General features: G+C 40.4%; 1 protein-coding gene across 1 annotated transcript in view; it reads right to left on the reverse strand.

Moving 5' to 3' along the window:
• LOC311139319 (copine-4-like) overlaps nt 1-14,668 on the reverse strand; it is a 79,784-nt gene extending 65,116 nt beyond the window's left edge. The window contains exons 1-2 of the mRNA XM_084174198.1: nt 14,364-14,668; nt 13,234-13,296 (exon numbers count right to left, since the gene is read on the reverse strand). Of these exons, the coding sequence (XP_084030324.1) occupies nt 13,234-13,296; nt 14,364-14,534 (234 nt within the window). The 5' untranslated portion in view covers nt 14,535-14,668. The remainder of the gene's footprint in view (nt 1-13,233; nt 13,297-14,363) is intronic.
• Between the last annotated feature and the right edge of the window lie 1,450 nt (nt 14,669-16,118).

The raw sequence follows: 16,118 nt of genomic DNA on the forward strand, positions 1-16,118 counted from the left end.
ATGGAGGAATGGGCCAAAATCCCTGCTGCAGTGTGTGCAAACCTGGTCAAGACCTACAGGAAACGTATGATCTCTGTAATTGCAAACAAAGGTTTCTGTACCAAATATTAAAATCTGCTTTTCTGATGTATCAAATACTTATGTCATGCAATAAAATGCAAATTCATTACTTAAAAATCATACAATGTGATTTTCTGGATTTTTGTTTTAGATTCCGTCTCTCACAGTTGTAGTGTACCTATGATAAAAATTACAGACCTCTACATGCTTTGTAAGTAGGAAAACCTGCAAAATCGGCAGTGTATCAAATACTTGTTCTCCCCACTGTACAATATTCAGTTCATAAGCATTGAATACTACCTCTCGGGCAACCCTGGCCCTGGAGTGCTGCAGGCACTTCATGTTTTTGATTCAACCGACCTGGAAGACCAGGTGTGTTGAATTTAGGCAACTAATCAATTAGTTCAGTTGGTCAGGGCTGCGTACAGTACATAAAAACATAATAGAACGTTCAATTGAATGGAAACGGTGCTGTACTGAACGACTAGTTAAAAAATGGTGAGGGGTTGTGTTGTGGGTTCAAAATGCACAGCTGCCCTTTAAATACTTCACTCATTGCTTCAAGCCACACACCGGCACACCCACCGAGCAGAGCAAATGTATCTCTGTTCAAGAACGTACAAGAATGTTTTGGGAAAACGTGGCGTTCAGTACAAAGCGTTCCGCAACACAGCAAATGTTCAAGCGAACTGAATGCACCCCTGTTGTGGTGCCTAGTTGAAACCAGGAACAGGGTTTTCAGCAGCAGACAGCACTGTATGTGACGCTAACCACGAAGATTAGCCACAATAGTGGAATTTGCGGTTCGCCTTAGAAATAAAGGCCCCGTATTGAAACGGACACAAATAGTAGAATCATGCCATATTAGCACTAGATAATGTTTAACAATTTTGGAATGTTGTTATATAAATTCAACAAAAGACAATAAGTTAATATGACAAAAAATGACATCAGTTGAAATCGCACTGTGGATGTATTAGACTTCATAATTGCATTGGGGGCAGCCTTACTTATTGTTTGTGGATCAATTAAATGGGGTATCAGCATGTTCAGTGACACCCACAGAACACAACTGTGAAGAGTTGACACACATATTAGTGTCATAGCTCTTATTGCAGGACTTTGACTGTGGGAAATCACCTCCCCAGTCAGTTTATTGTGCGTATTGGTCATTCATACTGCAATGTACAGCCTATTGTAAAAAAAAACGGCTAGCTAGAGCCGTCTGAGCGGTCGGCTGTGAATGCCCTCACCCACTAGAACTTACTGGGCAGTGGCGACCTGGCATTCAGGGCAGGTACCAAAGCCACATACAAACATGGTCTCTTTTTTGCTTTCTTGAGTAAGGCAGCTCCAAAATGCAGGTGTTTCAGCCTAGCTCAGTGCTTTCTGTGGTGGTGGTGGGGCAGCCAGCGGAAAATACAGAGCGTAGGGGTTGGTAATGTTCTCTAGTTGCGCCGTGATTGGCTCAGTGTTCTGTCACTCATGGGGACACTACGTCACCGCAAAATCTACAGGTAGAGATCGAAAATTCAAGCCCCTTGGGTGCTGCCATAGAGTTACATTAGAAGTGCCCATCCAAGAAGGCTCAAGGTCATTGGCCACAGATAAAATCACGTTATATCTACCGTAGCTTTGATTGGACTGATCATGTCAACATCATACTTTCAACATCATACATGAATCAAGTCGACAATCTACTGGCAAATCCTTTTCAATCCTTGTCATATGAAGAGAAATTATGAAGAGAAATTATAGATAAAACATATCGGTGCTCATTTGCCGTTGGACATAAATATTACACAACAAGTTGGAAATCGCAAATTCAACAATGAGTGGTTTGGAAGGAATCAGTGGCTAACTGCAAGCGTTGCAAAGCAATCAATAGCCTGCTATTCAGTGGAGTGGGTGTGTGGTCCAGGTCTGGGTTTAAGGATCTCTTTTCCAAGCTTAAAAGGAAAACAATTCAACACAATGGGCCAGAAAAGGTTGAATACATTGGCCATGCTGTCAATCCAGCATTACATCTGCCGTGTTCAAAACAACTGGAAACTCGGAACTGGGAAATCTCAGATTTCAGTGAGTTCAAGACAACTGGGAACTCGGAAAAAAACAAGCTCCGACTGGGAAAATAAGTTTTGAACGGTCATCCAACTCAGAATTCCAAGTCGGGAACTCAGGCCTCTTTCTAGAGCTCCGACCTGAAGATCACTGACATCATGATTCGACCTTGTTTTTTTCAGAGTTCCCAGTTGTCTTGAAAGCAACATAAATCCAGATAATGTCAGACATTGATGACAAAGTTTGTATGACAAAATTTGCCCGCGAAAGACCGCCGCGCCACCTTCCTGTTCAAGTGAGCACAGCACAAGGTGAGTCCAAAAATGTATTTTATGCTGCTGCATAAATTCTGTAATATGTCAGGGAGATATGTATACTGTAGCTAAGAAAGTAATACTAAGTGTATGTTGTGTAGTAAGCTGTTAGTAGCCCATGTGCCTCACCCTAATAATTTGGTCCCTTTCCCCAACCTAACTTAGCCTACTGTTCTGACTTGGTGGTGGACATGTAGCCTATAGCCTGTTTTAGATAAATGTAATCATTGAATATTGTAAGCGCTTTCATTGTCTGCTTATATGCCCCCTTTATTTATCCTACGGTTCTGACTTGGTGTACAGGGAGAATACTGTAAGAACGGCCCATGTTCTGAATTCTGTCACTGTACATTTCAAAAGTGCTGAACAAATAGTTATATTGACTACGTCCGTCCTAGCTCGCTTATTAATGTCTTAATCGAAATTACGGATTGCCTCTTATCCGCTCGTCGTCCCCTTATGCCATAGTTTGTACATCTCAATTGTCAGTAGAAACCACATTTGTTTAAGCAAGTCAGCCATATCAGCTATGTTTTTTTTAAAGGCAGTAAATAAAGCTGAACTGTTTCGCTGCCAGACAAGGCTCCGCTGATAGCCAGGTGTAGCAGTGCTAAGGATTCACTCCACGGTGCTGAAAAGAAAGCTCTGCTGTTCGGACAGCTTTATGTAGGCCCTAATAGTTTGTTTATGGGCACCGTTTGTCACTGTTATAGTGCAATTAATGTATTGTTTAGTGTTGTGTAGTGTAGTTAATTTGCTGGCATGCATTTTTTTTTTTTTTACAATTGCCCCACCAAGATATACATGCTAAAATCGGCACTGTTAATGTGATATAATTGGTTGACTCGCTACAGGCTGTCCAGCAAGAACAGTACAGATGCTTCTTAGTCCAGGACGTTTATTATCTTCCACCACACACTATAGTATTCACACTAACACAGAAATCTTCAGTTTACATAGGACTTGTGGTTCTGAAAGGTAAGAACAAATATATAATGTTGTAAGCTATGCAATAGGAATATCTATACAGGAAAGAATGGCATAGCATCTATACAGGGACATTCACATAACAGCATATACATTTACAGCAGTATGCTGTATGTATAAATGCCTCGCTGGAGAGAGAGAGAACTAATTAAGACAGGTGAGATTTATGGCCCTCTCTCAGGACTGGTGGAGATCTGATGATCTGTGTCTGGTGCCACAGAGTCATAAACCTTACTGCGCATGCGGGAGTGCCGTGGACAGATTATGAAACATCTTCAATCACTCGCCATGGCTTAACAGTAGCGTGAACTATGAAAACGCAGTGGTAAAGTGTGTATACAGGCTATAGGAATTAACCATCTCTAAACAATAACATCTACTGCAAAACACTCATGCATTCAATGCAATACAGGCACTTATAACCGACATGCACATGGAGTATCGAAATATATATATAAGCTGCAGCAGTACTATACAGCTACAGATGAAACAAGGTAATTAGGCCTAAGGTCATTGCTTGCAGTCAATCACCATAATGTAGCATTAACCCTAACGATAATAAACCACACAACTCACTTCTTGAATGCACACACAATCTTACTAAAATAAACACACTGACAACTTGGTCGGCAGCCAAACTTGTGTTGTCTTCTTCTTCTGTGGGATTGGGTTGGTGGATCGCATCCAACTTCTAACACCGCCACCTGCTGTACTGGAGTGTGAGGCCAGTCACGGCCTACCTACATTAAATTCTCTCCATTAGTCGTGTTCCTCTAAGAAAGTGAAATAGTGCCCTAGACACCACTTCCCTCCCCTTTCCTCCCCCACTACACCACCCAAACCCAAACCCCATCCAGCCTCTCTAACCCTTTCACACAATCTCTCCCTATCTACGTCATACAGTTCACAAAATATCAACACATGCTCCACTGTTTCCTCCACCACACAGACAACTTGCATCTTCATCTGCCGACAACGATAGCCACTCTTGCCACGTTCAAAACAACTGGGAACTCTGAAAAATAATAGGAGGTCAAAGGTGCGGACTCTGACCGCACAACCTTTACATAACAGGGTAGGGGCCGGGTGGGCATTCCGCCTCGGAGGCGGATCCGGCTCCGGGCGTGACGACCACATACTCTCCGCCTCCCTGTTGCACCCCTGGTCTGGTCTGGACCTCGGCGCGCTGCTTCCCCTCTCCTTCCTCCCACGATACTCCAAGCCCTGTCTGGACCCTGGTGTGGGAGACCCCGAACCTGGAGAGGGGCTGGACTGGAACCGCTGACCGGAGCTGGACCGGACGCCGGTGGAGCGGGCTGCTCAGGCTCCGGACTGGAGCCGCTGACCGGAGCTGGATCAGGCACCGGTGGAGCGGACTGCTCTGGCTCCGGAGTGGAGCAGCTGACCGGTGCATGACCAGGCACCGGTGGAACGGGCACGGGCCGTGCCGGACTGGACACACGCATCATTGGCTTGGTGCGGGGAGCAGGAACAGGCCGGGCCGGACTAGCGACACGCACCACTGGCTTGGTGCGAGGAGCAGGAACAGGCCGGGACGGACTGGGAACACGCACCACTGGCTTGGTGCGAGGAGCAGGAACGGGCCGGGCCGGACTGGCGACACGCACCACTGGCTTGGTGCGAGGAACAGGAATGGGCCGGGCCGGACTGGGAAGGTGCACTGGTGACACAGTGCGTATCTCTGCATACCTGGGTTCCTTTATTAACCCCCGCTCCTTCTGCTGCCTAACCAGCTCCTCTCTCCGTGCCTCTACTTCCTCCTTTTCCCTACGAGCCTCCTGCAGTGCCTCCTCTTGAATGGATCTCTCCCGCTCTATTCTATCTATCAGCCCCCGTAATATGGTGGCCTCCTCTCTTACCCTGCAGATCCGATCCTTCTCTCTCTCTCTGCACTCCTCCTCCAGTGAGGACTCCTCCGGGAGCCCCCACGAGTTAGGGAACAGAAACTCATCGTCGTCGTCATCCTCCGACTCCTCAGTATAATACTGTTCCCACTCCTCTTCCCATGGTCGTAGGGACTCAATCTGGAAACCCACCGGGTGCAGTGGTCGGGGCTCCTCTCTCTCGCTCCCCGACCACCCCTTTAGCCCCCCCCAAAAAAAGTATTGGGGCTGCTTCTCGGGCTTCCTCCTCGTCTGGCTTCTGTGTTGCCGTTGCTCCTCTCCTGCCTGGGCTTCGCCCAGGGTCCTTTTCCCGCAAATATCTCCTCCCAAGACCAAATCTTCCCCACCTGTGTCCAGGGTGTTCGGTCCTCCTGGGCACGCTGCTTGGTCCGTGTTTGGTGGGATCTTCTGTCACGTTCGTTTAAGGACGGGTCAGAACAAGGCGCAGTGTGAAATGCGTACATGTTTATTTAAATGATAAACACACGACAAAACAACAAACCAACGAAACGTGAAGTCCTAAGGCTACACACAAAACAAGCCTACTCACGGAACAAGATCCCACAACTAACGAGTGCCAATAGGCTGCCTAAGTATGATCCCCAATCAGAGACAACGAGCGACAGCTGTCTCTGATTGGGAATCACACCCGGCCAAACACAGAACTACAACACCTAGACTGAAACATATAAGAGTCCCCTGAGTCAGGGCGTGACACATAGCTCTTATTGTGCAACTTTGACAACACTGTGAAATGAGCAATAAGAGTTACAACTTTAATATTTGTGTGAACGCTTAACAGATTCAATATTTTGGGCAAATTAACTGATTAACTTTTGTTGAATTTACATAACAACAATCCAAACTTGTTAAGCATTATCCAGTTCAAATATGCTACATTTCCACTATTTGTTTCTGTTTGTAGATACATAATTAAATTAAATAATACATTTTTGTATTTTTGTATTTCCTTGCTCATTTATTTAATTATATTTGGATTTATTTATGTATGTATTTATGTATCTATTTATATATGCATTTATTTATTTGTTCAGGTTTGGTCCTCCATATGAATTAACCATGTCAAACATAAATTCCCTTGCTTCTCGGAACATGTTCGCACACACTATAGTGTATAATGAAGGTTTAATAGGCACTTCACGTACAGAAACACCCTCAACGTCTCAGCAGAGCAGATAGAAAACTGATTGTAAACACAAATCATAGGGTACATATTTCTAAAACCAGAGAGATAAGCCCAAAACGCAGTCACTAGATAAATCAATGAGCTAGCGTTTAGCGTGCCTGATCTCCTCTGCTAAATCATCATTTCATAACTTAAATGCCTCTTGGGCATCCCTCTTCTCTGTCAATTACAGAAGAGAACATGGCTACAGGTGCAATGCAGGAAATGTAAAACTTGTAGTGTATTTGAGGAGGAAGTTTGTAATTTCCACTTTGAAATTTCAGACTTGATTTTCCCTTATGAAAAATTTGTCAACCCCTACATAAAATGCCCATTAATTATAATACATATAATAATTCACATTTCCTGTTGCTGCAGGATTCTTTTCCTGCTGTAGCAAACTGGCTCTGTCTCAGTAGCTAACACAAGACTGAGAGCATTGCTAATAATACACAACACAGGGCTAGCCGCTTACACTGGGGAAGATTTAGCTGTGTTACTGAAAGAACCGTCATTATCACTGCAGACGAAGGGCTGTACACAAGACTTGGCCAACATAAAATGTTCATATGCAATGGATGATACCCTTTACACTGAATACAGACATTGATAAATGTTTATGTGCACTGAACGCAGATATACAGTGCATTCGGAAAGTATTCAGACCCCTTCACTTTTTCCACATTTTGTTACGTTACAGCCTTATTCTAAAATGGATTAAATTGGTTTTTTCCCCCTCATCAATCTACACACAATACTCCATAATGACAAAGCAAAAATAGAAATTGAGTGATGGAGATCTGCATCAGATGACCTGGCCTCCTCAATCCCCTGACCTCAACCCAATTGAGATGGTTTGGGATGAGTTGGACGGCAGAGTGAAGGAAAAGCAGCCAACAAGTGCTAAGCATATGTGGGAGCTCCTTCAAGACTGTTGGAAAAGCATTCCAGGTGAAGCTGGTTGAGAGAATGCCAAGAGTGTGCAAAGCTGTCATCAAGGCAAAGGGTGGCAATTTGAAGAATCTCAAATATAAAATCTATATTGATTTGTTTAACACTTTTTTGGTTACTACCTGATTCCATGTGTGTTATTTCATAGATTTGATGTCTTCACTATTATTCTATAATGTAGAAAACAGTCTAAATAAAGAAAGAAAAACCCTTGAATGAGTAGGTGTGTCCAAACTTTTGACTGGTACTGTGTATATATATATATGCACTCACTAACTGTAAGTTGCTCTGGATAAGAGCGTCTGCTAAATGACTAAAATGTAAATGTAAAATGTATTGATATTGTATTGCTAGATACTACTGCCCTGTTAGAACTAGAAACAGAAGCATTTCGCTGCACCTGCGACAACATCTGCAAATCTGTGTACGCTACCAATAAACGTTGATTTCATTTGTATAGATACAGTGGCATGCGAAAGTATTCACCCCCTTTGGCATTTTTCCCATTTTGTTGCCTTACAACCTGGAATTAAAATTGATTTCTGGGGGGTTTGTATAATTTGATTTACATAACATGCCTACCACTTAGAAAACGCAAAATATATTTTTTTGTAAAGCAAACAAGAAATAAGACAAAAAAACTGAAAACTTGAGCGTGCATAACTATTCACCACATTTTGCAGCAATTACAGCTGCAATCTCTTGGGGCATGTCTCTATAAGCTTGGCACATCTAGCCACTGGGATTTTTGCCCATTCTTCAAGGCAAAACTGCTCCAGCTCCTTCAAGTTGGATGGGTTCCGCTGGTGTACAGCAATCTTTAAGTCATACCACAGATTCTCAATTGGATTGAGGTCTGGGCAATACTGAGATCATGTGACATACACAAAAATGTATGCACGCATGACTGTAAGTCGCTTTGGATAAAAGCGTCTGCTAAATGGCATATTATATTTATTATTATAGTGTTTATTAATAATGGTGTCTCTTAACAGTAAACTATAGTGTTTATTAATAATGGTGTCTCTTAACAGTAAACTATAGTGTTTATTAATGATGGTGTCTCTTAACAGTAAACTATAGTGTTTACTAATGATGGTGTCTCTTAACAGTAAACTAGAGTGTTTATTAATGATGGTGTCTCTTAACAGTAAAGTATAGTGTTTATTAATGATGGTGTCTCTTAACAGTAAACTATAGTGTTTACTAATGATGGTGTCTCCTAACAGTAAACTATAGTGTTTATTAATGATGGTGTCTCTTAACAGTAAACTATAGTGTTTATTAATGATGGTGTCTCTTAACAGTAAACTATAGTGTTTATTAATGATGGTGTCTCTTAACAGTAAACTAAGTGTGTATTAATGATGGTGTCTCTTAACAGTAAATTATAGTGTTTACTAATGATGGTGTCTCTTAACAGTAAACTATAGTGTTTATTAATGATGGTGTCTCTTAACAGTAAACTATAGTGTTTATTAATGATGGTGTCTCTTAACAGTAAACTATAGTGTTTATTAATGATGGTGTCTCTTAACAGTAAACTATAGTGTTTATTAATGATGGTGTCTCGTAATGATGGTGTCTCTTAACAGTAAACTATAGTGTTTACTAATGATGGTGTCTCTTAACAGTAAACTATAGTGTTTATTAATGATGGTGTCTCTTAACAGTAAACTATAGTGTTTACTAATGATGGTGTCTCTTAACAGTAAACTATAGTGTTTACTAATGATGGTGTCTCTTAACAGTAAACTATAGTGTTTATTAATGATGGTGTCTCTTAACAGTAAACTATAGTGTTTATTAATGATGGTGTCTCTTAACAGTAAACTATAGTGTTTACTAATGATGGTGTCTCTTAACAGTAAACTAGAGTGTTTATTAATGATGGTGTCTCTTAACAGTAAAGTATAGTGTTTATTAATGATGGTGTCTCTTAACAGTAAACTATAGTGTTTACTAATGATGGTGTCTCCTAACAGTAAACTATAGTGTTTATTAATGATGGTGTCTCTTAACAGTAAACTATAGTGTTTATTAATGATGGTGTCTCTTAACAGTAAACTATAGTGTTTATTAATGATGGTGTCTCTTAACAGTAAACTAAGTGTGTATTAATGATGGTGTCTCTTAACAGTAAATTATAGTGTTTACTAATGATGGTGTCTCTTAACAGTAAACTATAGTGTTTATTAATGATGGTGTCTCTTAACAGTAAACTATAGTGTTTATTAATGATGGTGTCTCTTAACAGTAAACTATAGTGTTTATTAATGATGGTGTCTCTTAACAGTAAACTATAGTGTTTATTAATGATGGTGTCTCGTAATGATGGTGTCTCTTAACAGTAAACTATAGTGTTTACTAATGATGGTGTCTCTTAACAGTAAACTATAGTGTTTATTAATGATGGTGTCTCTTAACAGTAAACTATAGTGTTTACTAATGATGGTGTCTCTTAACAGTAAACTATAGTGTTTACTAATGATGGTGTCTCTTAACAGTAAACTATAGTGTTTATTAATGATGGTGTCTCTTAACAGTAAACTATAGTGTTTACTAATGATGGTGTCTCTTAACAGTAAACTATAGTGTTTATTAATGATGGTGTCTCTTAACAGTAAACTATAGTGTTTATTATTGATGGTGTCTCTTAACAGTAAACTATAGTGTTTATTAATGATGGTGTCTCTTAACAGTAAACTATAGTGTTTATCAATGATGGTGTTTCTTAACAGTAAACTATAGTGTTTATTAATGATGGTGTCTCTTAACAGTAAAGTATAGTGTTTATTAATGATGGTGTCTCTTAACAGTAAACTATAGTGTTTACTAATGATGGTGTCTCCTAACAGTAAACTATAGTGTTTATTAATGATGGTGTCTCTTAACAGTAAACTATAGTGTTTATTAATGATGGTGTCTCTTAACAGTAAATTATAGTGTGTATTAATGATGGTGTCTCTTAACAGTAAACTATAGTGTTTACTAATGATGGTGTCTCTTAACAGTAAACTATAGTGTTTATTAATGATGGTGTCGCTTAACAGTAAACTATAGTGTTTATTAATGATGGTGTCTCTTAACAGTAAACTATAGTGTTCATTAATGATGGTGTCTCTTAACAGTAAACTATAGTGTTTACTGATGATGGTGTCTCTTAACAGTAAACTATAGTGTTTATTAATGATGGTGTCTCTTAACAGTAAACTATAGTGTTTATTAATGATGGTGTCTCTTAACAGTAAAGTATAGTGTTTATTAATGATGGTGTCTCTTAACAGTAAACTATAGTGTTTACTAATGATGGTGTCTCCTAACAGTAAACTATAGTGTTTATTAATGATGGTGTCTCTTAACAGTAAACTATAGTGTTTATTAATGATGGTGTCTCTTAACAGTAAACTATAGTGTGTATTAATGATGGTGTCTCTTAACAGTAAACTATAGTGTTTACTAATGATGGTGTCTCTTAACAGTAAACTATAGTGTTTATTAATGATGGTGTCGCTTAACAGTAAACTATAGTGTTTATTAATGATGGTGTCTCTTAACAGTAAACTATAGTGTTCATTAATGATGGTGTCTCTTAACAGTAAACTATAGTGTTTACTGATGATGGTGTCTCTTAACAGTAAACTATAGTGTTTATTAATGATGGTGTCTCTTAACAGTAAACTATAGTGTTTACTAATGATGGTGTTTCTTAACAGTAAACTATAGTGTTTACTAATGATGGTGTCTCTTAACAGTAAACTATAGTGTTTATTAATGATGGTGTCTCTTAACAGTAAACTACAGTGTTTACTAATGATGGTGTTTCTTAACAGTAAACTATAGTTTTTATTAATGATTGTGTCTCTTAACAGTAAACTATAGTGTTTACTAATGATGGTGTTTCTTAACAGTAAACTATAGTTTGTATTAATGATGGTGTCTCTTAACAGTAAACTATAGTGTTTACTAATGATGGTGTTTCTTAACAGTAAACTATAGTTTTTATTAATGATGGTGTCTCTTAACAGTAAACTATAGTGTTTACTAATGATGGTGTCTCTTAACAGTAAACTATAGTGTTTACTAATGATGGTGTCTCTAAATAGTTTGCACAAGGCTTTGCCACAGTTGGTCTCTTCATGCCCAGTTCTAATACTTCTAATACATTATATCAGCTCCTTCATTCAGCCCCCTCATACTTCATTCCCTTGTCTTTTTATCACAAAAGCTTCTACCAGTGATTATTCTCCAACCACTCTTTCTCTTTTCGTTTGGTTTGAATTAATGGACAATTACTCTGTGAAGAGCTTTGTTCATATTGTCTATCACAAGGAGCATTATGCACCAGTTTCATTCCTGTAGTGTGGAGAAAAAAAACAGGAAGCAAAAAGCAGACTAGCCTAGCTTGGAACACAAGGAATGCTGACTTGATGGTGGATCATACTCATACAGGAGGGGTATTATCTCTAATGAGACATCAAGTCCACAGGAGAGCAGCACTAGTAAATACGTTGTTGAGTGATGCAACACACAGCATGGAGCATTGGAGCTATCATGGCACATATGCAGTCCAATGCTAATTTGTGTCTCCAGATGGACAACCGGTTAATAACAAATCAATGGAACAAATCAATGGCACAATTAAAACAGGAATAATTTGATTAAGGGACAAATAGAGAGATCAACCATCTGCTTTGTTGTCATGGTCACTCGGCAGGCAGAACAAGCTTCCCCCTAAAGTCAGGAAAGCAGAGTCCATGCCCATCTTCCGAAAACGTCTGAAAGAGCCTCTTTGAAGAGCATATTAAATAACTCTAACAGCACCCCTTGACTTTTTCCACATTTTGTTGTTACAGCCTAATTTTAGATTTTTTTGTCACTGGCCTACACACAATACCCCATAATGTCACATTTTTACAAATTAATTAAAAGTGAAAGCTGAAATGTCTTGAGTCAATACGTATTTAAACCCTTTGCTATGACGAGCCTAAATAATTTCAAGAGTAAGAATTTGCTTAACAAGTCACATAATAAGTTGCATTGACTCTGTGTGCAATAATAGCGTTTAACATGATTTTTGAATGACTACCTCATCTCTGTACCCAACACATACAATTATCTGTAAAGTCCCTCGAGCAGTGATTCAACCACAAAGACCAGAGAGATTTTTCAATGCCTCGCAAAGAAGATGGGTCAAAATAAAAAAAAACTGACAGTGAATTTCCCTTTGCACATGGGTAAGTTATTAATTACACTTTGGATGGTGTATCAATACAACCAGTCACTACAAAGATATAGGCGTCCTTCCAAACTCCGTTTTCGGAGAGGAAGGAAACCACTCAGGGATTTCACCATGAGGCCAATGGTGACTTTAAAACAGTTACAGAGTTTAATGGCTGTAATAGGAGAAAACTGAGGATGGATCAACCACATTGTAGTTACTCCACAATACTAACCTAACTGACAGAGTGAAAAGAAGGAAGCCTATACAGAATAAAAATATTCCAAAACATGCATCCTGTTTGCAATAAGGCATTAAAGTGAAACTGCAAAAGATGTGGCAAAGAAATTAACTTTATGTCCTGAATAGAAAGTGTTATGTTTGGGGCAAATCCAACACAACTCATCTCTGAATACCACTCTTCATATTTTCAAGCATGGAGGTGACTGCATCATGTTATGGGTATGCTTGTCATTGGCAAGGGAGTTTTTTTTTTGGATAAAAAGAAACAGAATAGAGCTAAGCACAAAAAAAATCCTAGAGGAAAACCTGGTTCAGTCTGCTTTCCACCGGACACTGGGAGACAAATTCACCTTTCAGCAGGACAATACCCTAAAACACAAAGCCAAATATACACTGGAGTTGCGTACCAAGACAACATTGAATGTTCCTCAGTGGCCTAGTTAGAGTTTTGACTTAAATCAGCTTGAAAATCTATGGAAAGACTTGAAAATGGCTGTCTAGCAATGATCAACAACCAACTTGACAGAGCTTGAAGAATTTTTAAAAGAATAATGTGCAAATATTGTACAATGCAGGTGTGCAAAGGTGATTCTAACATGTATACTCAGGGGGTTGAAGACTTATCTAATCAATATATATTAGTGTTTTATCTTTTATATTTTCTTTTACAAATGTTAGAATTTTTCTTCCACTTTGACATAATTACAGAGTATTTTGTGTAGATCATTGACAAAAAATTACAATTAAATCAACTTTAATCCCACTTTGTAACACAACAAAATGTGGGAAAAGTCAAGGGGTGTGAATACTTTCTGAAGGCACTGTATCTTAAGATGAATGCACTAATCTGGATAAGAGAGCCTTATGACTAAAAATGTAACACGGCTGTAATATCCAATCATCAGTTTTGGAGGGTTGATTGGTACCTCATTTTGGTTTGGTAAACACATTGACTCAGAAAATAGCTTCATTATGCAAATACATTTCCTGTGAATAAATATCTATTTTGACAGAATCCTCTTACTTATTTGGAGAAACCTCATAGCTGCTAATACTGTATATTCCACATCCTTTTGGTGAACCAAATCAACACTCAAAAACAACATAAGGGATAGTAAGAGAAGGAAATCTCTCAGTCCGTTAGCAAGCCAATGTCCTTGATTCGACATACAGGAAAAAGTGTAATTATTCTGTATCTCCAACTCTTCAGGAAGTCCATGTAGTAATCTGTAATCACCTCTTGAGATCTATCTCACCAAATAGAGCCCTGAGGGGATTTAGGACTTAACAGAACCATCTACAGGACATATCCTCCAATTGACCCTTACACGTTACACCACTGTTAACATTGAAGGTGGCTTATTATATTGCAAATTGTAATAAGATTGGTACTGCAATGTTAGTTACTTGTCAGAACAAAGGGAGAGGCCACTTACCTCCAGCCACTGTCCGTGGGACTGCATTTTGATGAGGACGCAGGGGTCTGGCTTGGACAGGGCGTCCCGGTCTGAGATGCCCTTGCAGGTCACCCGCAGCTCCACTTTGGCCAGGCATGGGCTGTTGAACAGACCAAGGGTGTTGGCCGCAGACTCATAGATGTTGCTCATGGTGTGTATGTGTGGCGAGTGTTCTGCGAGGAAGAGAAACACACATATCACAGTGATTACAGGGAGTCGTCACTCATCATTCAGCACACGCAGGCACACGCACACACACACACACACACACACACACACACAAACACACACAAACACACACACATTTCCTCTACTTTATTCACAAATACACACAAACATCCCCAAACACTGTACACTCAGGAAACTTGATTATTACCAGGGCTCATTGTTCCTTTAGAAGCCCCTCCACCCCCACAGCTCTCAAACTGCTGTTAATGATCCCATGCTGATTTGATGAGTACACCAGACAGGATATGATAGCATCTTCCTGTCAACCAATCACCTAATTAATCCCAACACTCCAATTAGACCGTCAAGGTAAATTAGATACGTGAGATGTGAAGTGATGATCCCAATCAAAATGGACTAATACCAGATCTCCTGCTTGTATAGTGATAGGCTATCTCCTATATCCCTTAGAGAGTTTGGGACTAGAAGGTTCTATCTGCAAAAAGATGATTCTGAGATAATTGGCATTAAAGTTACGAATCCTCATTGGTTTGAATGGTGTAAGCTATTTTTATCTTGTATTCTTTTGAACATAACAACATGAATTGGGGTATTTAGAGTACTATATAGGTAGAGAACATTGAACAGAACAAGGCTATGTCAATAACTACATTTTGACAAATATGCAGATAGAACCTTATAGTCCCAAGCTTTTGCCTTGATAATAACTCATCAAAAGAAAGTGATACTATGGATCAGAAGAGAACAGCAGCTCGTTAATCCAGACAAGGTTACCATCACTGTAGCCCTGGGGAAACAGACAAGGTTACCACCACTGTAGCCCTGGGGAAGCAGACAAGGTTACCACCACTGTAGCCCTGGGGAAGCAGACAGGGTTACCATCACTGTAGCCCTGGGGAAGCAGACAGGGTTACCATCACTGTAGCCCTGGGGAAGCAGACAAGGTTACCACCACTGTAGCCCTGGGGAAGCAGACAAGGTTACCACCACTGTAGCCCTGGGGAAGCAGACAGGGTTACCATCACTGTAGCCCTGGGGAAGCAGACAAGGTTACCACCACTGTAGCCCTGGGGAAGCAGACAAGGTTACCACCACTGTAGCCCTGGGGAAGCAGACAGGGTTACCACCACTGTAGCCCTGGGGAAACAGACATGGTTACCACCACTGTAGCCCTGGGGAAGCAGACAAGGTTACCACCACTGTAGCCCTGGGGAAGCAGACAAGGTTACCATCACTGTAGCCCTGGGGAAGCAGACAAGGTTACCACCACTGTAGCCCTGGGGAAGCAGACAGGGTTACCACCACTGTAGCCCTGGGGAAGCAGACAAGGTTACCACCACTGTAGCCCTGGGGAAGCAGACAGGGTTACCACCACTGTAGCCCTGGGGAAGCAGACAGGGTTACCACCACTGTAGCCCTGGGGAAGCAGACAAGGTTACCACCACTGTAGCCCTGGGGAAGCAGACAAGGTTACCACCACTGTAGCCCTGGGGAAGCAGACAGGGTTACCATCACTGTAGTCCTGGGGAAGCAGACAAGGTTACC

This window comes from Coregonus lavaretus (assembly GCF_964263955.1).
Source record: "Coregonus lavaretus genome assembly, chromosome: 13".
Classification (NCBI taxonomy): domain Eukaryota; kingdom Metazoa; phylum Chordata; class Actinopteri; order Salmoniformes; family Salmonidae; genus Coregonus; species Coregonus lavaretus.